This window comes from Amyelois transitella, chromosome 21 (genome assembly GCF_032362555.1).
Source record: "Amyelois transitella isolate CPQ chromosome 21, ilAmyTran1.1, whole genome shotgun sequence".
NCBI classification, from domain to species: domain Eukaryota; kingdom Metazoa; phylum Arthropoda; class Insecta; order Lepidoptera; family Pyralidae; genus Amyelois; species Amyelois transitella.
In genome coordinates, this window is record NC_083524.1 from 8,633,755 (window position 1) to 8,659,288 (window position 25,534).

Below are 25,534 nucleotides of genomic sequence, written 5' to 3' on the forward strand. Positions count from 1 at the left end.
GATAGTTGTTATCCCTAACAATTTTTCTACCCTAGTAACACATGCTTCTGTTTTTTTTATTTATCAATGTCAATGTCACCCCGTTGTTCGCCATCCGCCAAAATTGAATCGAATTTATTTATGTGTTTTATTTGTGGATTTATTAAAATTTATTTAATTTATTAGCTATGAAATTCGACACTTCATAACCTTCGATTTTAAAATGTCTAAACGATTTATATTTCCTCAACAACAAGGCGAACGTAAGAAAGCTAAACTCGATGTAACTATATCAGATCATAATTTTCCGCTAAGTCAAAATCCGGGACAAGGTAATTATTCAACTCATAATATTTTGGTTTTCTATATCTTAATTTTTAATTACATTGCTTTGTAGCTTGTCTTATTTCTTGTACGTACGCAAATTTCACTTTATTTTGACGGGATAACCTATAAAATATCTTTGTTTACTTAACAGACTCTAATCAAGATAACTGGGGAGATGACAATGACGATGAAATCCTTCTCTTGGCCAGCCAGGCTTGCGAGCAAGCCTACAATAATGACATCAGTTCATTACCAGACTACTCTTTGTGTATGCAGCCAAAGTCCACAAGCACACAAATCAATGATCCAAACCCTAGCACTTCTAACTCGGGATTCGCCTTTAAAAAACCAAGTATGTCTGTATCCAACTCTTTGTCTACAAATCTCAAAAACAAATATTCCATGATTTCCTTACCACTACCTGGTATGTCTTCAAGGATACAATCATCAAATATAATAAATGATGATTTAAATTTTAACGATAAGGTGTATAAAGGGCAAGATTCAGATCAGTTATACAGGCAATTACTTCAAATACAAGTGGAAAATGCGAAATTGAAGTCTGAGAATGGGAAATTATTGGAGAAGTGTGTTACAAAGGAAGGCGAGGCATCAATACTTCGGACCCAATTGAAAACATGTCAGATTGCAGTGGATAATGCGAGGTTAGAAAAGATTAAGGCCCAGGAGAAAGTGCAGATGGAATGGACAGACAAATTATCAGCAGCTAATGTCCAATTGCACGATTTAAGAACACAGTTAGATTTCAAGGTGACCATGATACTTAACCCATATATTTTAAAGATAAGATTACCTTTTTCAAATAACCTTGTAACTTGTTTTGTCAAATGGGCGGGTGTATGGTGTATTTGTACATATATATATATATACATATAATCACATCAATATCCCTTCCGGGGTAGACAGAGCCAACAGTTTTCAAAAGACTGATAGGCCACATTCAGCTTTTTGGCTTGATGATAGAATTGTGAATTAAATAGTGACAGGTTGCTAGTTAAGCTATCACTTAACAGAAAACATCCATAGAAAAGAGAAGGAATGGCCCTATTCTTTTTGTTGATTGGTGCCAGGAACCACAGGGCACTAAATTAATCTATATAATACTATTTTTATAATTTCATCAACATAAGCCTTTGTGGCTTTTTACATGTATAATAAGTGTCCATTCCTCACGGAGTAGATGGAATAAACAGTCTGAAAGACTGAAAGGTCATGTTCCGCTGTATGGCTTAATCATAGATTGTAAATTAAATAGTGACAGGTTTTTACAATACATTACATATACATAAAATCACAATCAGTTTCTGGTATTCTAAAGTTTCAGTATGAAAATAGACAATTAAATTATTTTTCTTTTTCAGAATCTTGAAATAATCAGCATCAAGGAGAAATGCAAGAAGTTGGAGTCATCAAAAATAAGACTGACACAAGTTACAATTGGTAACAATGACATATCCTTAAGGTAGCAATTGGTTTTCCTTACAAGTTGAAATACATATATTTAAAATAGGATAGAGAAGGTATTGCTTATTGACGTAAACATAACATATTAATAATTATATCTACCACTGCTTCCAAAATACTGGTGTACAAGACGCGACGAAACAAACTACACTGCAGCAGTCTCACCAGATGTCAATTTAATAATATAGATCTTAAATCTTAAACGTGGTAGAATGCACATTGTCTACATGAAAGAGAAATATGTATAAGATGAAGACGGATGATTTTAATACTTACTTTTTCCTCCTGGCTTTAGTCCCGATGTTATGCCTTTGATCATGGATCCTGGATTGGGTGAATCTGGTATTTACACGAATTGACTTCCGTCTGACCTCCGCAACTCCGCGGGAAATCGCCGCGACTCTTTCGATACAAATATCTTGTAAATCTAATAATGAAAATTTTGTCAACAAAACACAAAAAAAACCTGTATTGCATTGGTCATAATTACACATCCCGTTGCCTGAATGTGCAGGTTTCCTGGTGTATTAGCTGGACGTCGATTTCGCACGACGTCGATTTTATCGAGACCTACGCTTTTATTCGCATAAAATCGATCCAACAGTTATTACCTGGCTTTTCTTCGCATTACATCGATTCGTCCAATAAAATTTTAGAACTTTATAAATTCAAAATAAACTACATTGTTTTTGCAGTACAATCGTGCGAAAAAAGAATATTATGTGGGTAATAATGATTTTGTTGTATTCTTTTAAATGTGTAGGTTCCTGCACCTTCCATGCAAGTATTTATGAAAACTTAAATATTACATAGTACAAACAGCTCTAACAGCACACGACGTTGAACACACGAGAGAACTGCGCTTGGTTTAGAACTTTCCTGTCGTCCTATTGGAGGATGACAGTCGTACGACTAAATGTCGAACCAATGATACGGTGATAAAAAAATCACATTTTTTAAATGTTTTACCTAGCTTTGATTATGTTAGTCGTGTTCCTATTGATACTTATATTTTTTTTAAAGGTTTAAAGAGTAACATTTCATTTTTTTTCTATAATTTTATAAAAATCTATGCGTCTGGGATTTTTAAGTAAACGGCTTCTAAACTAAATCTTTCCAATGTCTCTGGATAATTATACAAAGGAAGGTCGCTATAATCTGTTTATTTAACGTAATATAACGTGTTGATTGAAATATAAAAAATTAAATAAAAATGTTGTGTTTAACTGTACCTTTCTTATGTTGGAAATTAGTAAAACAATAGAATCTACTTTATGAGAATACAATCATAAGCGGATCGACGTCACGAGAATGCAAACATGGATGGATCGACGTTGTGCGAAATCGACGTCCAGCTAATCACGGTGTTTTCATTCGCCGTAAAAGCATCTGTTAGTATTCAAACTAATATACATAACTTCGAACATAATTATGCGTACATGCATGGCTGAGGTGGGGTGTGAACCTATGCCTTTTATCACCCAATTCAACCTTACCGATTTGACCACTAATTCTCAAAAAATACTAATTACTAATTCTGTAAATTGACGTCCAGTAAAAACGCTGCAGTGTAGTTTATTCCGGCGCTTCTTCTACACATTCGCTTTGGAAGCGGTAGTAGTTATAAATAGATTTAAGTGATGTGACGTCAATAAGTGATACATTGTATCCAATTATTGAAAATAAACTATTCTATTCTAAGATTTATTTTATTCTCATTACTTACCCTCTAATAATGCATAAAATAAAGTTGATCCAAGTTGACCCTTGTCATGAAAATTTTCTTCATTTTCAGTCACAGAAATAATAATAGTATTACACAAAACGACTCATTCCCACAACAGCGTAGAGTGATATCCACACACAGTGCAACGCAGACAACCACAGCTAAGGAGCATTTCCTTAAACTGAACAAGAATTGTTTACTAGGTGAGTTCCAATTTTGTTAATACATTCATACATATAGTCACGTCTATATCCCTTGCGGGGTAGACAGAGCCAACAGTCTTGAAAAGACTGAATGGCCATGTTCAGCTATTTGGCTTAACGATAGAATTGAGAATCAACTAGTGACAGGTTGCTAGCCCATCACCTAAAAAAGAATCCCAAGTTTGTAAGCCTATCCCTTAGTCACCTTTTACGACATTTAAAGAGTTGGAGTGGTCCTATTCTTTTTTGTATTGGTGCCGGGAGCCACACGGCACGGTAAATACATCCTACTAATATTATAAATGCGAAAGTTTGCGAGCATGTCAGTATGGATGTTTGTTACTCTTTCACGCAAAAACTACTGAACCGATTGCGATGGAATTTGGTATGTAGGTAGCTGGAGACCCAGAATACCATATAGGCTAGTTTTTATCCCGAAGTTCCCGTGGGATTGGTTCCAAGCGTACGAAGTTGCGGGCGGCCTCTAGTTCATACATATAGTAATGTCTATATTCCTTGCACTTGACCTACAGACTTGAAATGACTGAAAGCCCTCGTACAACTGTATCGCTTAATGATGGAATTGAGATTCAAATAGTGACAGGTCGCTTGCTTTATCGCCTACAAGAGGAACCCCGACTAGGAATGCCAACTAATATTACAAAAGCGAAATCAAGTTTGTTTGTTTGTTACCTTTTCATGTGTTATCTACTGAACTAAAGGCTAATTATGTAACAAATACTATTCAAACATTCATACATAACCATCCCGCCCCATCCACGCATCCACCCCGCAAGGGATATAGACGTGATTATATGAATCACGTCTATATCCCTTGCGGGGTGGACAGAGCGAACATTCTGAAAGGACTGATAGGCCACAATCAGCTATTTGGTTTAAAGATAGAATTGAGATTCAAATAGTGACAGGTTGCTAGCCCATCTCCTAAAAGAAGAATCCCAAGTTTATAAGCCTATCCCTTAGTCGCATTTTACGACATCCATGGGAAAAAGATGGAGTGGTCCTATTCTTTTTTCTATTGGTGCCAGTTTAAAATATTCATTACTAGCGACCCGCCCCGGCTTCGCACGGGTGCAAAATTATAAATGTTATTATACATAAAAACCTTCCTCTTGAATCACCCTACCTGTTACAAAAAACCGCATCAAAATCCGTTGCATAATTTTAAAGATTTAAGCATACAGACAAACAGACTAAAGTAGCGACTTTGTTTTATACTATGTAGTGATTGACAAAAATGTATAAAAAAAAAATTTTTTTTCAGACAGTACGGACCTAACGGAGATTTTACCACTAATCCTTGAGCCCACGGCGGGACATCACAGCATATTGGAATATAACGAGAAACTACAGAAACATACGGACTCACAGAACAAATGCAGAGTATATAGTACGTTTCATAGGTATGTTATTGTACATAATAAAATAAATTTAAATATATTTATTGGACATATCGCACAGGAGTGAGTTAGCCTCGAGGTAAGTTCGGAATGGTGTTACGTGAAACTAACTCGATTATATAATACATACATACATACATATGGTCACGTCTATATCCCTTGACAGAGCCACAAGTCTTGAAAAGACTGAATGGCCACGTTCAGCTATTTGGCTCAATGATAGAATTGATATTCAAACAGTGACAGGTCGCTAGCCCATCTCTTAAAAAAGAATCCCAAGTTTGTAAGCCTATCCCTTAGTCGCCTTTTACGACATCCATGGGAAAGAGATTGAGTGGTCCTTTTCTTTTTTGTATTGGTGTCGGGAACCACACGGCACTTATATAATACCTCCAACTAATATTATAAATGCGATAGTTTATTTGTTACCTCTTCCCGCGTTATCTACTAAACTAGCTGTGCCCGCGACTTCGTCCGCGTGGAATAGTTATTTTGGGCATCATATTTATTTTTGCAAACATCCTCCTCGGCTTTATCAATGTCAGGCGGTCACGCGTATTAGAAAGAACGCTGGTTCGCCGTATTAAATGTTTCGCTGCAAATTGCTTATAACGACTATATCTCAAAACCTATTCGTCTGATTTATATACTGTAAATGGCAATTTTAGTCTACATGAAAAGCCGAAAGTAATAAACATATTTATTTGGATAAGGATTAATACTGAATTAAAGAAAATTGGTTTCAAAATAACTTATGTTTATAATGAAAAAATAATCTTAAAAAATGAACATAAAAGTGGTTATTGTAAGTAAACCTTAAGAGATAGATATATGCTCTCGCGGACTTTTTTGTGGCAAAAAATGAGTACTTCACATCTTTAGTACATTGTTTTACTATATCTTTGTTGGTTTGCGCAGCGTTCGCGTGGAAAGCTCGCAGATGGCCGACTCATTCAACTTTCACCTGCATTGTTGACGTTTCCCGTAGGAAATCCGGGATAAAATGTAGCCTATAGCCTTCCTCGATAAATAGACTATCTAACAGTGAAAGAATTATTCAAATCGGTTCAGTAGTTTCTGAGATTAGCGCGTTTAAACAAACAAACAAACAAACAAACAAAACAAACTCTTCAGCTTTATAATATTAGTATAGATTAATCTTCTTGAAATATCACGTATATATAATTAAGAGTCTGGAGTAGGACATGGGGTAACTTTCATCCCGGTAAAAACTATAGTTCCCGTGGGAATTTGCGAAATACCTGTATACTTTTGTAGATGGCGGTAAATTCGACGCTTTTTGTAAGTGGCGTTTAATTCGTTGCTTTTTTTTGGTTGATGCTAATTGTGTCTTTTTATGTAGATGGCGTTAAATTCGTCTCGTTTTGTATAATATGTCGCTTTTTGTATTAAATAACGCGGTGGAAACTGCGGAAAGCTAATTCCTAATAGTTGGTGACATGAAAGAATATTGCCCGTATATCCTTCTCCAGACTCTAAATTATATACATATACATACATACATAAAATCACGCCTCTTTCCCGGAGGGGTAGGCAGAGACTACCTCTTTCCACTTGCCACGATCTCTGCATACTTCTTTCGCTTCGTCCACATTCATAACTCTCTTCATACAAGCTCGGCGGTTTCGGGTACTTTTGACCTGACCCTTTACCAGGACGTCCTTAATTTGATCAAGATACGTTCGTCTAGGTCTTCCCACTCCGACCTTTCCCTCCACACTCTCCTTGTATATCTGCTTAGTCAACCTGCTTTCATTCATCCTCTCCACATGACCGAACCATCTTAACATACCCTTTTCTATTCCTGTAACTACATCTTCTTTCACATCACAACATTCCCTTATCACGCTGTTCCTTATCCTGTCACTCAATTTCACACCCATCATACTCCTTAACGCTCTCATTTCCACTGCATTTATTCTGCTTTCATGCTTCTTTTGCCATACCCAACTTTCACTCCCATACATTAATGTCGGGACCAACACGCCCCTGTGCACAGCCAGTCGAGCCTTTTTGGATAGTTTCTGACTGCTCATAAAGGCATGCAAAGCTCCATTCACCATGTTCCCCGCGTTCACTCTCCTTTCAATATCACTATCATACTTGCCATCTGATGTAAACTTTGATCCTAGATATACAAACTCTTTCACTTGCTCCACTTTTTCTCCTCCAATCAAAATATTACATGCTGTCATTTCTTTCTCCATTTCAAAAACCAGTGTTTTAGTTTTACTTACGTTCACTTTCATTCCTTTCTCTTTTAAAGCTTCATGCATACAGTTTACCATCTCCTGTAACTCCTCCGCTGATGACGCCAGTATAACCTGATCGTCGGCATAGAGCAGACATTTGACGAGTAACTCATTCATCCTTAATCCACTTTTAGACTCTTTCAAATCTGTCAAACAGCTATCCATAAATAGGTTGAACAGCCACGGTGACGCAACACATCCTTGCCTAACGCCTTTCTCAATCTTAAACCACTCAGTGTGCGCTCCGTTTATCCTGACACAAGCACTCGAATCCTCATATAAGGATTTCAGTGCTCGTATTAAGAGACTGCTCACCCCATGCATAGAAAGTGCTGACCACAATTCATTCCTCTCAACTCTGTCATAGGCCTTTTCCAGATCTACGAATGTGCAATAGACTTTTTGACTCTTGGCCAAAAACTTTTCGGCTATGCACCGCAAGGAAAAGACCTGATCAGTACATCCCATTCCCTTTCGAAATCCCGCTTGAGCATCCCATATTTTGTCATCAGTTTCATTCCTGACTCTATTAATCAATACCTTAGCATACAATTTGCCGACGACGCTAAGCAGGCTTATACCACGATAATTTTTGCAGTCCAGCTGTGACCCTTTTCCTTTGTAAAGTGGCACGATAACAGCCTTACACCAATCTTTTGGTACTCGGCCGCTTCTCCAACACAAATTGAAAAGGCAGTACAACTGACTAGCTACTACGCCTTTTCCTGCTTTAAGCATCTCGACCGACACTCTATCACACCCAGCAGCCTTTCCCGCTTTCATACTCTTAAGTGCTTCCACAATTTCGAACATTTCAATTTCGCCTTCCATCTCATTCTCTTTTTCTTCGCTATAGCAGAAATCTTTCTTATTTCCTTCCTTTTTTTCAAATAAACTTTCAAAATAGTCCTTCCATATCTTTAGTACACATTCTTCTCCTTTCACAACGCTACCATCCTGGCATCTGATCCTAGTCAGCTCTCTGGTTATAGTATTTCCTCGGGCTGACCTTACGGATTTCCAGAATACTTTCAGATTTGACTGAAAGTCTTCTGATAGCCTTTTATCAAAATCCTCTTTATACTCTTCTTTCTTTCTAATCACAGCTTTCTTAACCAAATCTTTCATTTTCTTATATTCCTTACGTGCTTCATTCACATCTTCATCTATAACCTCTTGCATTCTTAAGTTAGCTTTTGCTGCTAACAAATCCAGCCATGCTTTCTTCTTTAATCGCACAAGTTCTTGCACATCTTTACTCATCCACGCATTTTTGTGATTTTTTCCTTTCCTTCTTCTACTTACACCACACACTTCAACAGCTACTTTCACAATTCTTTCTTTAAATTCCTTCCATCCATCTTCAATATCGCTCATTTCCTCTAAATCTTCAAATTCATCCTTCAGTCTATTAATATACTTCTTACCTACATCCATATCTTGCAAATTTTCTACTTTTACTCTTTCCAAAGCGCTGGTTTGCTCCCTTACCCTGTGCCGCCAGCGATTGAAGATACCCCTTATCCGGGATATCACCAGTAAATGGTCCGAGTCAATGCCAGCACCGCGATATGCACGGGTATCCAGCACTTTGTTCTTCAATCTTTCATCTACAATCACAAAGTCTATCATACTTTTTAAAATACCTTCCACTCTTGTGTAGGTGTGGATCTCTTTATGTTGAAACATTGAGTTCGACACAAAAAGATCCCACTCTAGACAAATTTCTAATACACTTCTTCCATTATCATTCACCTTTTCGTCACCAAACGCACCAAGCACCTTTTCATATCCATCACGCTTTACACCCACCCATCCATTAAAATCACCTAACATAATAATCTTCTCATTTGGCTTGGTAACTTTCAATACTTCTCTTACACTATTCCAGAACTCCTCGTTTTCGCTTTTTGCTGATGTTGTACCCCTCGAACCCACATCCCAAGGTGCATAAACACCTAGAACGAAGATCCGAGTGATTCCAACTTTCAGCCTAATCCATAGAAGACGAGGGCTGACACACTCATACTCATTCACGCACTCAGCCATTCGTGCAGAAAGAATTAGACCGACCCCTTGACAGCCTCGGCTGGTACTGGAAATTCCAGACCAATACGCCGTGTAAGGGCCGTGCTGCGTCGCGTCGCATCCTTTCCGCTTCGTTTCATTCACGCACAACACATCCAAACGTCTTTCATCCATCATCTGGCATACTTCCTCAATCTTATCCTTCATTCCTCCTCTTACATTCATCGTCGCAAAGCGGCTTTCAGCAGACCGCATACCGCTCCCGCCGGGAACGAGACGTGATGGGGTGCGGACACCATCGCCGCCATCTAGGTGCTCTTTCAAAAAATTTGCATCCATGCGATTCCCACGAGACGCTAGGGAAAAATTTTGTCCGCCCCAGCAGAGCCCCGCATGCCAGGGTAAGGCTAGCCATTACCTGGGGGTCGCCCAACCCCATGGCGGAAGTGGCACGCTCGAGACTAGGCTCGCCCCTAGCCATGCATCCATCGGCGCGGCAGACCTTAGATTGGCAGGGATTTACATTAAAGAGGAATCCCAAGTCTATCCCTTAGTCGGCTCTTACGACATCCGTGGGAAAGAGATGGAGTGGTCCTATTCTTTTGTAATGGTGCCGGGAACCACACGGCAAGCAAGAAGATACTACTACTAATTTCAGCTACAATTATAATTTTAGCAGTATAATGTCATGTTTCATTTATTTAGACACATCTACTCATTTAATCAAAAGCATTAAGGGATAAAATAAGTGGTAATAAATGAGTCATACTCCTAAAGAACTACTTTTCATACAAGATACAAGATTAAAATTTACGGTAATTAAATTATGAAAATTGCATTCCTAAATAGGTGAAATAGGGGTTGCAACTTTGTATGTAACTTCGTATTTGCGCGGGCGAATCCGCAGGCAAAAGCTAGTAAGTCATAAAGTTGGTCACGTTTGACTTAACGATGGAATTAGGACTCAGAAATAGTAACGGGTTGCTAGCCCATTGCCTCACAGAAGAATCTCAATTTTATGTCCATCTCGACCAATCTAAAAAGTATACATATAGACTGGCTTTCATATCGGAAAGGTTTCATTGGGACTTACAAAATGACAGCAATATGCAAACAGAACGGAGGGCAATCACTAGAGTTAAATTAAAAACTTGATATTTCGGCTTTCGATATAATATAATTAATTTTATGTAACTCTAGAGGCCGCCCGCGACTCCATCCGCATGGAAACCCTATCAATCCCGCGGGAACTCTGGGATAAAAAGTAGCCAATGTGTTATTCTGGATTTTCAGCTACCCACATAAAAAATTTCATCGTAATCAGTTCAGTGGTTTTTGCGTGAAAGAATAAAAATCATCCATACTGACATCCTGACTTGCTCACAAAACTTTCTCATTTATAATATTAGTAGGATTTGTGTGGGACGAGTACTGCCACCATTATTCTATCACTGCTTGGTCAATTGACTGGAAGGTAAGGAAAGCCTTCGTTTAGTGCAATAAAGTTTAAAAAAAAAATTCAAATCGATTTACGTAACCTTAGCCATAGAAAATTTGGACACTGTTCAAAAAGTCACTCGTTATAAGACATAATGTTTCTATCAAATCTGAACTTAAAAGTTCTGCTATAAGAAATAAAATCAAACATTTCAAAGAATATTTATAATAACGGTCTGCACAAATATTTTAAGAATATAAGTAATCAAGATGTGTTTCATATTTTTTTATGTCAAATACGTACTTCGTTTGATACTTGGTGAATCTTTTTAGCCAACAAAGGTTTGTGCAAACCTAACATTCTCGTATATAAACTGATACTACTTACTGGGCCCGATTTTATTAATAACATGACAAATAAGATTAAGATGTTTAATACACTGTACAGTGAAAACTATAGTTCCGAGTTGGTTTTATTTTAAATTAATATATTTTTGATAGAAAAATAAGCTAATAACTAATCAATCGTTGGACACGAAATAATTTAATATATTGACTTTGCGTAGGAATATTTCGAGTATAAAATTGTGCGTTCATTTACCATTGGAAGTGTGAGATGACAGCACATGACGTAAGTAATAAAAAAAAATTGAGAACAATATTTTAATAATTCATACGATCATTCAATTTAGACTAGTTTACCATATATGCTAACATTATATCTACAATTTAATCTAATAATTTTAAATGAGGTATATTTTTGTTGTATATTTGATGCTCTTTTAAAAAGGATGTAGGTAATATATTTTTAAATTGACGATTTATAACTATGGTTACATATAATGGCGAGAATAAACTTATTTTTTATTTTATTTAATAAAAGCCTGTTTTCATAACGGAAGTTAATTACAAGAAAATAATGGAAGTTAATTACAAGAAAACTATAGTATAATATTTTACCTTGCTTTGTAAAATACACGAAAAACAAAAATTTCGCCCCAATTTAAAGGGGGAAATCTAGGTCAACATTTTTCAGTTAACTTTTATGGCGAACAAAGCCGCAGACAATGGATTTTGCAAGCCTTTTTTTTGCACTGGATATACATAGCTGATAAAATAAAAAAATAAAATAATAAGAAAGACATGTGCGCGTTAATGTAATGAATGAAAAAAAGAACACACTTAATGTAATGTTACATCTTGCGCCAATTAAAGATTTTTCTTTCTTTCTTAACTGCCCACGGGTCATATTAAAAGCTGTTCGCTTCAAATATTAATTTTTATACTATCTACATACACATAATGCCGTATTTATCCTTTACGGGGTAGACGGAGCCAGTAGTTTCGAAAAGACTAGGCCATGTTCAGCTGCCCGCATATTTTGTCTGACAAATAGATTAACTTTGGTATAGTATATTATTTTAAGACTAAAATTGATGACGTTATATTTTTTTTGTATTTTTCTCACTGGTATTATGTGTTATTGCAAAATAATTTCCAATAAATAAATAAAATTTAAAAATTGTCACGTATATATACATATATACGTGACAATTTAAGAAGATTTAAGATCTCAGAAGAAAAATTCAGTAAATAACCCGTGAAGGGGTAACAAACAAATAAATAATCTCGCTTTCGCATTAATAATATTAGATAAATAGATAAAACTCTTTATTGCACCATAAGAGTAAAACATACAAAACAGCACAAAACAGACAGAGATGGTACAAAGGCGGACTTATCGCTAATGCAATCTCTTCCAGTCAACCTTTGGGTGGAAGGAAACCGAACAGAAGGTTAAAGATTAGTCGGGTTTTATTTTCCAAAAAAACTCCAAAAAAATAATATTAAATTCACAGATTACCGTCTACGCCCGCCCCTTCTAAAGAAATTGGTAGGAATAAAGTCGTGTTAGCGAATGTATATGAAGACTTAACGCGAATCGCTGCGTGTTCGCATCCCGAAGACTTAGTGGAGAAGTGTTGTAATGTAAGTATTACAAGATATATCTATTTTTTTATGTAAACTCATCAGTTAGGGTAGACCTTTCACAGGAACAGACTTTTTCTCTGCCCCTCAGAAGGGCCTCATATATTGACTTCCACAACTTTGATGTACATAGTCTAGTGTGAAAATCGATCAATATCTTTCGCATAAATGTCGTAAAAGGCCACTAAGAGATGAGCTTATTAACTAAGGATTCCTCTTGTGAGATTGGCTGGCAACCTGTCATTATTTGAATCTCAATTCTATCATTAAACCAAACAGATGAACGTGGCCTATTCAGTCCTTTCAAGACTGTTGGCTCTGTCTACCCCGCACGGGATTTAGACGTGTTTATATATATGCATGTATGTAATATGACGAAATATTCGTATTGAAATAATTACTTTTACATTAATTCATGTTTTTAATGTGCATTCGTCCACGATTTAGATTTAAGAGATCTATATTTGTAAATTGACGACCGGTGAAAATGCTGCAGTGTAGTTTGTTCCGCCGCATCTTCCACACATGCTCTTTGGAAGCGGTAGTAGTTATAATTAATTTTAAGTGATGTGACGACAATAAGTGATACCTTATATCCAATTTTGAAAATAAAACTATTCTATTAATTCCAACAGGTGTTCAAAGCTGTAAAGTCAGTGTTGCAAGAAGTCCAAAGTGAATTGGAGATAGTTTCTCAGCGGGCCACGACCGCCTTCCAGAAGGAAATGGACGAGAAATACATTGAAGCCGCGTCTAACTATCTACATGTTGAGAAATTGGATCTACTCATGGGAAGGTAACCTAATCTTTGTACAGTTTCTCACTGTAAAGTATAAAAAATACGGGAAATCAGCCTTTTATTTTCGAATGTTAATTGATATTTGGCTTGATAAGGAGCGAATTAACGAAAGAATGAATGCATGAACGAACGAATTGTTCATAGTTTCTCAGGGGCCCACGACCGCTTTCTAGAAGGAAATGGACCAGAAATACATTGAAACCTCTAACTATCTATCTCTTTGAGAGATTAGATCTACTCATGGGAAGGTAACCTAATCTTTGTACAGTTTCTCACTGTAAAGTATAAAAAATACCGGAAATCAGCTGGTTTTTAACGAAAGTTAATATTGATATTTGGGCTTGGCAAGGAGTGAATGAAAGAATGAATGCATGAACGAACGAATTGGAGATAGTTTCTCAGCGGGCCACGACCACCTTCCAGAAGGAAATAGACGAGAAATATATTGAAGCCTTTAACTATCTATCTCTTTGACAGATTGGATCTACTCATGGGAAAGTAACCTAATCTTTTTACAGTTTCTCACTCAAAAGTATAAAAAATACGGGAAATCAGCCGGTTATTAACGTTACTATTGATATTTGGGCTTGACACGGAGTGAATTAACGAAGTAATGAATGCATGAACGAACGAATTGAAGATAGTTTCTCAGCTGGCTACGACCACCTTCCATAAGAAAATCTACGAGAAATATATTAAAGCCGCGTTCAGCTTAATTTTTTTATAGTTTCTCACTTAATAACAATCTTTTTTCAGTGCCGGTAACCTCACGGCACATTTTTAAAGATTACTTTTTTCTTTTCAGAAGTCTATACAAAGAGGAGCAAGCTATGTTAGCTAGGAGAATGTTAGCTGTTGTTGCGCACCTTTTGCAAAATACCAAAGTTATGGATGTTTTTATACAGACAAACATACCTACAGGTTTGATTGAAACATTGAGACCATATCAATTTTTGGACGTCGTTCAAAGGATATGCACTCTTCTCGATGATACTGTAAGTTGAATCAGTGCATATAATAAACTAGCTGTACCCGTGACTTCGTCCGCGTGGAATATTTTTTTAGATTAGAAACTGACTGATGTCTGTACTTAAAAGATATACTTGGCTTTTGTCCCGGTTGCGTCACCACTCTGGAGAGGAGCCCGGAATATCCCTACATATTTCTCTCGTTTCATCCACAATTAAAACACTGTATGTAAGCTTATTGGATTAGGGTACTCTTGACCTGACCTTTTGTCAGGATGTTCCCTATTTGATCAAGAGTACTCTCATCTTCAGTGTCAAAAGTACCCGAAATCATCGAGCTTGCTTAAAATAATACTTGGTCTTCGTCCTGCTTTAGTCCTGGTTGCATCGTTATCACTCTGGAGAGGAGCCCGGGGTATGCCTTTGACCATGGATCCTGGATTTGATGAGTCAGGTTTTTACACGAAGCGACTCCCGTCTGACCTCCGCAACCTTTGCAGGTAAACCTAACCCGTATTGGATCCATTATATCCATTATGTGGTTAAATCCGAAATATAATATTTTTAATGAATTGTTTGAGATATTTACAATTTCGTAAATTGTTCGCGACGTTGGTATCACGACAAATGACAGGTACCTATATGTTATTTTATATAGTTTTTTTATACATAATACAATTCCACCGTGAACCAACACAGCTAAACGTAAGCTTTCATTCTTTTAGGGACTCTGTTTACCCCGCAAGGAATTAGGCTTGACTATACATATATGTACGTGCGCATGTATTTTCTTAAAAGCTTATATCGATCGATATAAAACTTTTTTTTTCCAGTCATGCGCCACTTTATACAGTGGTTTATTGCTGTCAACCACAGCACTTATACAAAAAATACACCACGCACAACTGGACAATATAAAGATGAACATACTGAAAGCTATAATATCATCCCGTGCTATGCCGTTTGTAGCTTGCGACGTTTTGAACGTTATGAGAAAAATCCCCGATGAGTTATTGAAGAAATTGTGCCCAGGCGCAGGGGCTGGGAATCTGAAGGTGGATTACGATCAAGGCGTCTTGTTGTTTAAAAAAGGTAAGTATGTTATTATATATGTAATTATTTCTTTCTACAGCTTGGAATGACTTGAAGTTGAAGAGCAAGGATGGCCATGAAACTTTTTCAACTTGAACTTTGGATTTGAAAGAATTGTCACCGGAAAATAACGGGAACCGTGTGTTTATAAATTTCTTAGTTAGTTTTTTTAAACTTATGTAGGATTCTAAACGAGATATGAATTGTTTTATTATACGTCCACATTTCCACACATTGATAAACTTTGTGAACTTGCGCGTAAAAAAATAAGTAGGATTTAGAAGTATAGTCACAAAGTTAGTCAGTCACCACAGAGAAAAGAGGAGTGAAATAATTTAATTAAAAGTACTATATATATTATGGAAATCAAATGAAAATATTTGACAATTAAAAATAATATAGTAGCAATAATAAAAGTTTATGATTTTACCACGAGTGGCTGCTAAGATAATTCAATTCATCTTTCTTGTTATTTTCGGGTGACATATATAGGTACATTTATAACGCGCACGTACTTTATCTATCTTCAAATTTTGTTTGTTAATAATATTTGAGTGAAAAGAAAATTATACTTTTTATCTTATTTTAACCGACTTCAAAAAGGAGGAGGTTCTCAATTGGACCTTATTTTTTCCAGACTCGTGTTATTTACAAGTGTTACTGAAACAAATCGAAGCTGCTTTAAAGTGTATGGAGAAACAAGGCTCTGTCGCCGCCGTTACGGTCGTGACGAGAAACCTCATCGGGATATATAGCAATATGAATGTTGAGCATTCCGAGCTGAATCCTGAATTGGGACAGAACAAGTTTGTATAACACTTTTTATGTAGCTACTAGCAATTGTTGTTTTTTATGTCACTAACTAACTAACTATTTTTATATATTTATCGTCGAATCATATAACTAAATAAGAAATAAAAATTAAAAACTAAAATATTTAATATAACACAACTCAATTTTATCATCAAGTCAAAAAGCTGAACGTGGCCTATCAGTCTTTTCAAGACAGTTGGCTTGTGAAAAAGATGACGTTAAATTTAAATAAAAATCGGCACAAGCGGCTCAGTAGCATGGGTATAGTCTATGTTTATAAGGATGCAGTTGTTTTAAATGTCACCCTGTATGTATGTACTAAGTTAATAATATTTTTTCAGATGCGACTGCCACCTAGTTTTTTTACAAGTAATCGTGTACGCTCTAAAGATATGTGCCGTTATGTTGAAAAATAATCATTATATTAGTGGTAAGATATATTGTATTTCAGTTTTATCTTGCATTTATATACCTACATACATAAAACATTTGTATTGCATTGCAGACAGAAAAAAAAATAATGGGACCACTCTTATCTCTTTCCCGTGGATTTCGTAAAAGGCGACTTATATAAAGTGATAGGTATATAAATTTGACATTCTTCTTTTATGCGATGGGCTAGCAACCTGTCGCTATTTGAATCTAAACTCCATCATTAAGTAAAACATCTGAACGTGGCCTATCAGCCTTTGGTGACATCTCTACACACACACGTCACAATAGCCAATCACACACTAACTGTCAAATATCGCGAAGAAATTGACGCGCTCAACCAATAGCAGCGAAGAATCCAAATCGCGCAAACAAAGATTTCACGTATTGGAGCATAAATACAATTTATTGTTTGCCGGTTGACTGGAAGAGATCCCTTCATGGGATAAGTCCGCCGTTGCATGTGATTTGTTTCTTTTATAACTATGTACTTACTATTACTGTTTCTTGTTATTGTGTAAATTTCTATGCAATAAAGACAAACAACCTCTCGACTCAACATCGTTGGAGGTGCGGTACCCCAGACATGACAACTGGCCTGGCGGAAGATTTTCCCTTTGGTGGCGGTCGAGCCCGAATTTTCGCTCCCGCTACAAGTCTTTTCAAGACTGTAGACGTGATATGTATGTATGTATGTTACAGAAAGCAGTAAGCAGGATCTCATAGCGACCTGTCGCAGCGGCACGCTAGCGCTGCCGCGCGGCGCCGTGTTGTCGGCCCCGCACTCGGCGGCGATCGCCGGCGCGCTCGCCGTGTGCTGCGAGCGCGCCGAGGGCGGCCCACACGGCGAGCTGTACGGTGAGTGTGCTGTGTGTCGGTGTGCGCCGCTCGCCGTGTGCTGCGAGCGCGGCCCACACGGCGAGCTGTACGGTGAGTGTGCTGTGTGTCGGTGTGCGCCGCTCGCCGTGTGCTGCGAGCGCGGCCCACACGGCGAGCTGTACGGTGAGTGTGCTGTGTGTCGGTGTGCGCCGCTCGCCGTGTGCTGCGAGCGCGGCCCACACGGCGAGCTGTACGGTGAGTGTGCTGTGTGTCGGTGTGCGCCGCTCGCCGTGTGCTGCGAGCGCGGCCCACACGGCGAGCTGTACGGTGAGTGTGCTGTGTGTCGGTGTGCGCCGCTCGCCGTGTGCTGCGAGCGCGGCCCACACGGCGAGCTGTACGGTGAGTGTGCTGTGTGTCGGTGTGCGCCGCTCGCCGTGTGCTGCGAGCGCGGCCCACACGGCGAGCTGTACGGTGAGTGTGCTGTGTGTCGGTGTGCGCCGCTCGCCGTGTGCTGCGAGCGCGGCCCACACGGCGAGCTGTACGGTGAGTGTGCTGTGTGTCGGTGTGCGCCGCTCGCCGTGTGCTGCGAGCGCGCCGAGGGCGGCCCACACGGCGAGCTGTACGGTGAGTGTGCTGTGTGTCGGTGTGCGCCGCTCGCCGTGTGCTGCGAGCGCGCCGAGGGCGGCCCACACGGCGAGCTGTACGGTGAGTGTGCTGTGTGTCGGTGTGCGCCGCTCGCCGTGTGCTGCGAGCGCGGCCCACACGGCGAGCTGTACGGTGAGTGTGCTGTGTGTCGGTGTGCGCCGCTCGCCGTGTGCTGCGAGCGCGGCCCACACGGCGAGCTGTACGGTGAGTGTGCTGTGTGTCGGTGTGCGCCGCTCGCCGTGTGCTGCGAGCGCGCCGAGGGCGGCCCACACGGCGAGCTGTACGGTGAGTGTGCTGTGTGTCGGTGTGCGCCGCTCGCCGTGTGCTGCGAGCGCGCCGAGGGCGGCCCACACGGCGAGCTGTACGGTGAGTGTGCTGTGTGTCGGTGTGCGCCGCTCGCCGTGTGCTGCGAGCGCGGCCCACACGGCGAGCTGTACGGTGAGTGTGCTGTGTGTCGGTGTGCGCCGCTCGCCGTGTGCTGCGAGCGCGGCCCACACGGCGAGCTGTACGGTGAGTGTGCTGTGTGTCGGTGTGCGCCGCTCGCCGTGTGCTGCGAGCGCGGCCCACACGGCGAGCTGTACGGTGAGTGTGCTGTGTGTCGGTGTGCGCCGCTCGCCGTGTGCTGCGAGCGCGGCCCACACGGCGAGCTGTACGGTGAGTGTGCTGTGTGTCGGTGTGCGCCGCTCGCCGTGTGCTGCGAGCGCGGCCCACACGGCGAGCTGTACGGTGAGTGTGCTGTGTGTCGGTGTGCGCCGCTCGCCGTGTGCTGCGAGCGCGCCGAGGGCGGCCCACACGGCGAGCTATACGGTGAGTGTGCTGTGTGTCGTTACGTAAATATCTCGCAACACAAGTTTCGAACTTACTTCGAGGCATACTGTTCCAGTTGCCTGAATGTGCAGGTTTCCTCACGATATTTTCACTCACTCCAATAGCATCAGCGAGTAAAGAATAAATACGTGATGTATATTTAAATTACGTACGTACAATAATCTTATTGATAACAGTTTGCAGATTATAAAAATCATCAATGGCAAGGCGTATAAATTTGAGACTTTAAAATGATACGCTAGTAACATTTGTTATTTCATTTCCATCATTCAGCCATACAGCTATTTCAGTATTTTCAAGACTGTCTACTCGTAAAGCATAAAGAATGAATATATGTATGGATGGAATGCTCTTTTTTATAGAATTTCACGTTATACTTACATAATGTTTTGTTCTTGTTTTAGCGAACATGCTATCAGAAATATCGGCAATGTTCCACCCTTCTCCCGAGGACATGCCGGCGTCATACCACAGACAAGCTTGGATCAACAGCTTCCAGAACTTCTCTATGACCGACTGATTGTTTAGAATGAATGAATGAATGAATTTTTTTAAAATTAATATAAACTATTATTAAGGATAGCCTAATATAACTTGGGATTCTTCGTGTAGGCGAGGGGATAGCAACCTATTTGATCTCAATTCCATTGTACGGCTGAGCGTGGCCTTTCAGTCTTTTCAAGACTTTTGGCTCTGCCTTCCTCGCAAGGGATATAGGCGTGATGATAAGTATGTGTATACAAACTATTACAAGAGTAAAACTCAAAACTTGACGACGTACCATGCTATAGGGGGGTTGGTCAAGCTTTGAGTTTTACTCTTGTCATAGTTTGTACAAACATACATTATCATCACGCGTATATCTGGACTGAGATGGAATTGAGATTCAAATACCATTCATTAATATCTTCCTACGAATGTACAAATTTCGATCTGTAACAATAATTTACTGTTATGTAATATGCCATTGTAAATATGTTAATATTAAATACATATATGCCTGTATTTTAATAAATACCTACTATATTATAATGAATTAATTTACACTAATAATTTGATTGTCAAAGATGCAGGACATCACTCTGAAATCACAGATTCCATGATTCAATACGGGTAAGGTTCCCGTGCAAAGGTTGCCGAAGTAACACGAGAGTCGCTTCGTCAACCTGACTTATTCAATCCAGGATATTGTCAAAGTGTGGCAAGTGGAAAGAGGTAGTCTCTGCCTACCCCTCCGGGAAAGAGGCGTGATTTTATGTATGTATGTATATTGTCAAAAATGCACCCCGGACTCCTCTCCTGAAAGACAGGGTCCAAAAGGGACTAGAAAAAAGAAGTTGTAATTTCAGAGTAAGACCTCAATGTTCTTTGGGTAAATTAATTTTTATACCTACTGTGATTTTTAAAAATGAATAAAAAAAGACATCATTATTTAAATCGTATTTATTTTTATTTAATTAAACACTTAACAATATAAGTTATGAACTATGTATAATACAATAAGAATAGTCAAACGTTATGATGGTACGGAACACTTAGTGCGCGAGTCCGACTCAATTTGCAGTTTATAGAAATGCTAAAAGGGAATAATACTACAATTAAATGGGACATCATGGGTTATCTACCGAACCAATCTTGAAATTTTGCATATATTTTGTAGATACAATAATATATTTTGTATATATTATTCAGAGTCTATAGAAGGACCACTTTTCATCCCGGCAAAAACTATTATTCCCGCGGGATTTGCGAAAAACCTGCATTGTTTTGTAGGTGGCGTTTAATTCGTTAATTTTTATAGGTTAAATTTCATCGCTTTTTTGTAGATGGCGTTAAATTCGTCGCTTTATGTAGATGGCGCTAAAATCACGCGTTAAGCTAGTATTACAATATACTAGTAATAGAATAATAGATCACAAAAAATTTACTGAGCAGCTTGTGTGCTGCTTACAACCAAAGCTGGTGGGGTTACTGCACTAGAACTGGGCGTGTGGAAGAAGTACAGCATGAACCCAGTCGCGAGCAAGAAGTGAACTCCCAGAATACATCCTATTAGAATCGGGAAGTATTTGGACTTTCTCAGTGCTGGCATTAGCCAGAAAATTAGTACCGCTCCTGAGACAAAAGCTGCTACCATGACGAATAGCCATTGGAGCCAGGAGACCTGGATCGTCCATAGGATGGCGACGGGGATGTAGATCGCTAGGGAATATCCGTAGAGGCAGAATAGGGACATCATCGTCGGAGTGGGCGATTGCTGAAACAATATAACTATATTTATTTTGCACATGCACAACTATGTAGGTAATTAGGTATATAATTCACATATATACAGGGGAGTTTTAAGAGCTACATTCAGTTTAGATTCGAAAATTGGATGGATTAATGTTGGAATAAAGATTCTTTATTCACACTTCTAATAAAGAGAAAAGATTTGTATTTTTGTTGTTTTATATAACTTGGCACACAGAATAGACCTTTGGGAATAATATAGCTTCCCTTTTTCTAGACATTCCCGAGCGAAACCCCGCGCAAAAGCTAGCCTACAGATAAAGGTAGTCAGAGTAGGTACTCCAAGAGCGTCGGTGGGTGAGGTGCCCGGTTAAAACGCGTGATGCGCATAATGGCACAGGTTCAAATCCCACCCCGGCCAAGTAGTTACCAATGACGTTCGAAGTTATGTACTACTATGATGTTTAACTACTAAACAATGTTGTTACGGTGAGGGAAACTTGCATATTCAGGCAACTAGATGTGTAACCACGATCCTATATGGATTAACTTCCAGTCAGACAGTAGTCGCTTCGTGTAAAAACCCAACTCACTAACCTAGACTATGGTCAAAAGTGTATTCTGGGTTCTTCTTAAGAGAGAGGCATAATATATATATCCTATACGGGCATTGACGTACTATAAACAACTAGACTCACAATCCCGCTAAAAAAGTGTCCGCGGCAAAACTCTACTCAACGCTCAAGTGAGTAAAGTTTTTGGCTAGTCTCGTTTCGTCCGTCCACGAGTGACAACGTCGCACAATGACGAAGTGCTCTGTTTTATTGTTTGTTTTTATTGTTTTTACTGTTTTATTTTTATGATTTTTTTATTTTGATACTAGTTCGGTTGATTAATTATTTAATGAGGTGAATGGAAATATGTAATGTTATCTGAAAATGGTACCTGTTAAAACGATTAAGTAAAATTTGGTAAGGGGGTGATACTACATCAATTACACGACTATCTAGTAAATTCTAATCACATGCCAACGAAGTCGCAAGTAAAACCTTACAGAATATCATACAATTTACGTGTATTTCATACATACATACATACATAAAATCACGCCTCTTTCCCGGAGGGGTAGGCAGAGACTACCTCTTTCCACTTGCCACGATCTCTGCATACTTCTTTCGCTTCGTCCACATTCATAACTCTCTTCATACAAGCTCGGCGGTTTCGGGTACTTTTGACCTGACCCTTTACCAGGACGTCCTTAATTTGATCAAGATACGTTCGTCTAGGTCTTCCCACTCCGACCTTTCCCTCCACACTCTCCTTGTATATCTGCTTAGTCAACCTGCTTTCATTCATTCGTGTATTTCAGATTTCCGCAGAACGCCATAATAAGGAATGAATTGATTTCTATTATAGCGAGAGACCGAGGTGAAGAGTTTTTTAATCGGGATCGAACCCGAGACCTCCGACTTGGCAGTCAGGCAAGATGATCATTAATTAGGCCACAGAAGTCCACAAAAAACAAAAGAACTACCTTTAAAGTAAAAAATAAACTACTTATATCCAAATCGACACATAATCACAGACATTCAAACACTTATACACCCAAACAAACTCCTTCTAACATCCAATAGACAATTTTTATTGCAACGCATTTCGTATCAAAATGAAGGTAAACATTTTAAAATAACAAAGCCACTCCACTAGCCTCTTTGTTCTAAATGAAACATTGAGTTAATACCATGTCACACCAAACTACGTTTTTTAAGGATTGCGTGCCTTATTATAAAACCTTTAAGGTTCAATTTTCAATACACTTGTTTTAGACACAGGACTTTGTCAATTAGTCGAAGTAATATGCGTAATAATAATTACGTATTGAGGTGAGGAGAGGACGATATTTTGTTTTATTTTGCTCGGAACTGTTTATCTAGTTGTTTATAGTTGATCGAAGTATACGGGACATGTAACACAGTATGAGTTAGCCTCGAAGTAAGTTCGAGACTTGTTACAAGATACTAACTCAAGGATACTATATTTTATAATATATACTACTTATATAAATAAACATACAAAAACTAGGAGAATCAGTGAATGTTTGTTACTTATAATGCTCTGATCGGGATTCGAACCCGGGCCTTCCGTGTCACAGACAAGCGCACCACCGCTGCGCCACAGAGGCCTTCAAAAGAAGAAGGTCAATAGACAGATAAAACTCTTTATTGCACCATAAGAGTAAAACATACAAAACAGAAAGAGATGGAACAAACACGGACTTATCGCTAAGAAGAGAAAAACGTTCATACCTGGCTCTCAATCTCGTCCTGCCCCGCTGGTGGTATGGACCACTTGAGAGCGGCCCACAGAGCGAGAGGCACGACCCACACGTAGCAAACTATGGCTGTTGCTGCGTATGAGACGAGGTGGAAGTCATACCGCCAATGCACCGTTGTGTTCGTGTTCTGCAGGTAGCTGGCTATGTTACCGCTAACTGCGATTGTGAAGATCTGGAAGTTCAATATAAAAATAAATATATATGCGCGACAGATTACAGAGATTAAGTTACCCCGCAAGGGATAAAGACGTGACTATAAAATCTTTAATATAACTTACCAAAGTAACAGATATCCATATTGGGCCATACAAATCGGGCTTTCCCTTTATCCTCTCATCGAAATAGTTTGGTGACACCTTCTGAGGCAACACAGAGGATATAATCCTCTCTACAACTTCACTTGTCTGTACGTCAAAATATTTCTGGTAGTACTCTATGGTCCAAAAGTTGTGGTTACCTGAAAAAAATTATGAAATGTGTCTGATAGTGAAAACATACAATCTGAACTAATATTATACAAAAATTTGGGTACTCTTGACCTGACCCTTTACTAGAATCAGGTAAGAAAGTACTAAATAATAAATTACTTATACTATTTACTTTTCCTGAATCAGAGAATCATACTTTTACATTACAGAGGTGGTCAACTATTGGATGTGTCTTGATCGCATTAGATGCGAAGTGTAAGATTTTGTGCGCTAGAAATAAATATAAACAAACCTTGCGGCTTTACTGGATCTTCTTCCTCAATTTTTGGTTCCCCCGGTCCAAAATCATAGTTAGGGTTGGACATAGCACTATTATACTGATTCGTATGGACTGCTTCCACGTCGATTCTAGCACTCCGATCATTATTGTGTTCCGGAGAATAGTCTTGGAAGTTCAGAAGCTGCCCCGTATTAACGTTGGCCATTGTCACTTTAACGACGTGAGGATGTTGGATTATGGACTTTCGGTAGGTAGATAATAAAGTATTTCAACCACAATTTCTTTATTTTGTGATCATTCAACCACTCAAGTCAACATCATCAAATCAATAAATACCTACAATACCTAACCTACCTATCAAATCAACTGACTGGATTGCAATTGACAGATGACAGAGATGACAGTGACATTCAGTGAAGATTACGTTAGAGATTTGTCTTCATATTCTTATGTAGGTACGAAATATGCCGTGTGGTTGCCGGCACCAACAAAAAAAAGAATAGGACCACTCCATCTCGTTCTTATGGATGTCGTAAAAGGCAACTAAAGGAAAGGCTTATAAACTTGGGATTCTTCTTTTAGGTGATGGACTAACAACCTGTGACTATTTGAATTCTCAATTCTATAATTAAGCTAAACAGCTGAACGTAGCCTACCAGTCTTTTGAAGACTGATGGCTTTGTCTTCCCTAGAAGGGATATAGATGTGATTTTATGTATGTATCAAATAAATAAAACTAAATAAATTCTCTTTAAAACATGTTATTATTTGAGAGTTTAAATTGTAAGCTTACAAAAACTTCTTGGTTTTCTTGTTAACAAAATGAAAGTACTAATTTTCACTACCAACATTCCATTCAACGTGTCGTGTGGTTTCCGGCACTTAAGAATAGGACCACTCTATCTATTTCCCTGAATTTTTTTCTGATTTTCTTTTCTTAATGTATGAAAATAATTATGGCCCAAGCCATAGCTTAAGTATAGGTAGGGTGTCAT

At 38.8% G+C, this 25,534-nt stretch overlaps 2 protein-coding genes across 2 annotated transcripts; one reads left to right on the forward strand and one right to left on the reverse strand.

Annotated features, from left to right (window-relative positions):
• Positions 1-85: 85 nt before the first annotated feature.
• On the forward strand, positions 86-21,003 carry LOC106138871 (uncharacterized). The gene is made up of 13 exons (XM_060950458.1): positions 86-311; positions 458-1,077; positions 1,689-1,789; positions 3,587-3,720; positions 5,006-5,144; positions 12,739-12,868; positions 13,504-13,664; positions 14,473-14,662; positions 15,469-15,727; positions 16,365-16,533; positions 16,882-16,970; positions 17,675-17,830; positions 19,669-21,003. The coding sequence occupies exons 1-13, from the start codon at positions 203-205 to the stop codon at positions 19,782-19,784; spliced, it is 2,373 nt and encodes a 790-aa protein (XP_060806441.1). The 5' UTR covers positions 86-202; the 3' UTR covers positions 19,785-21,003.
• On the reverse strand, positions 20,869-24,892 carry LOC106138865 (protein YIPF2). The gene is made up of 4 exons (XM_013340153.2): positions 24,552-24,892; positions 24,110-24,288; positions 23,803-24,003; positions 20,869-21,521 (listed from the first exon to the last, which is right to left on the reverse strand). The coding sequence occupies exons 1-4, from the start codon at positions 24,742-24,744 to the stop codon at positions 21,189-21,191; spliced, it is 906 nt and encodes a 301-aa protein (XP_013195607.2). The 5' UTR covers positions 24,745-24,892; the 3' UTR covers positions 20,869-21,188.
• Positions 24,893-25,534: the final 642 nt, after the last annotated feature.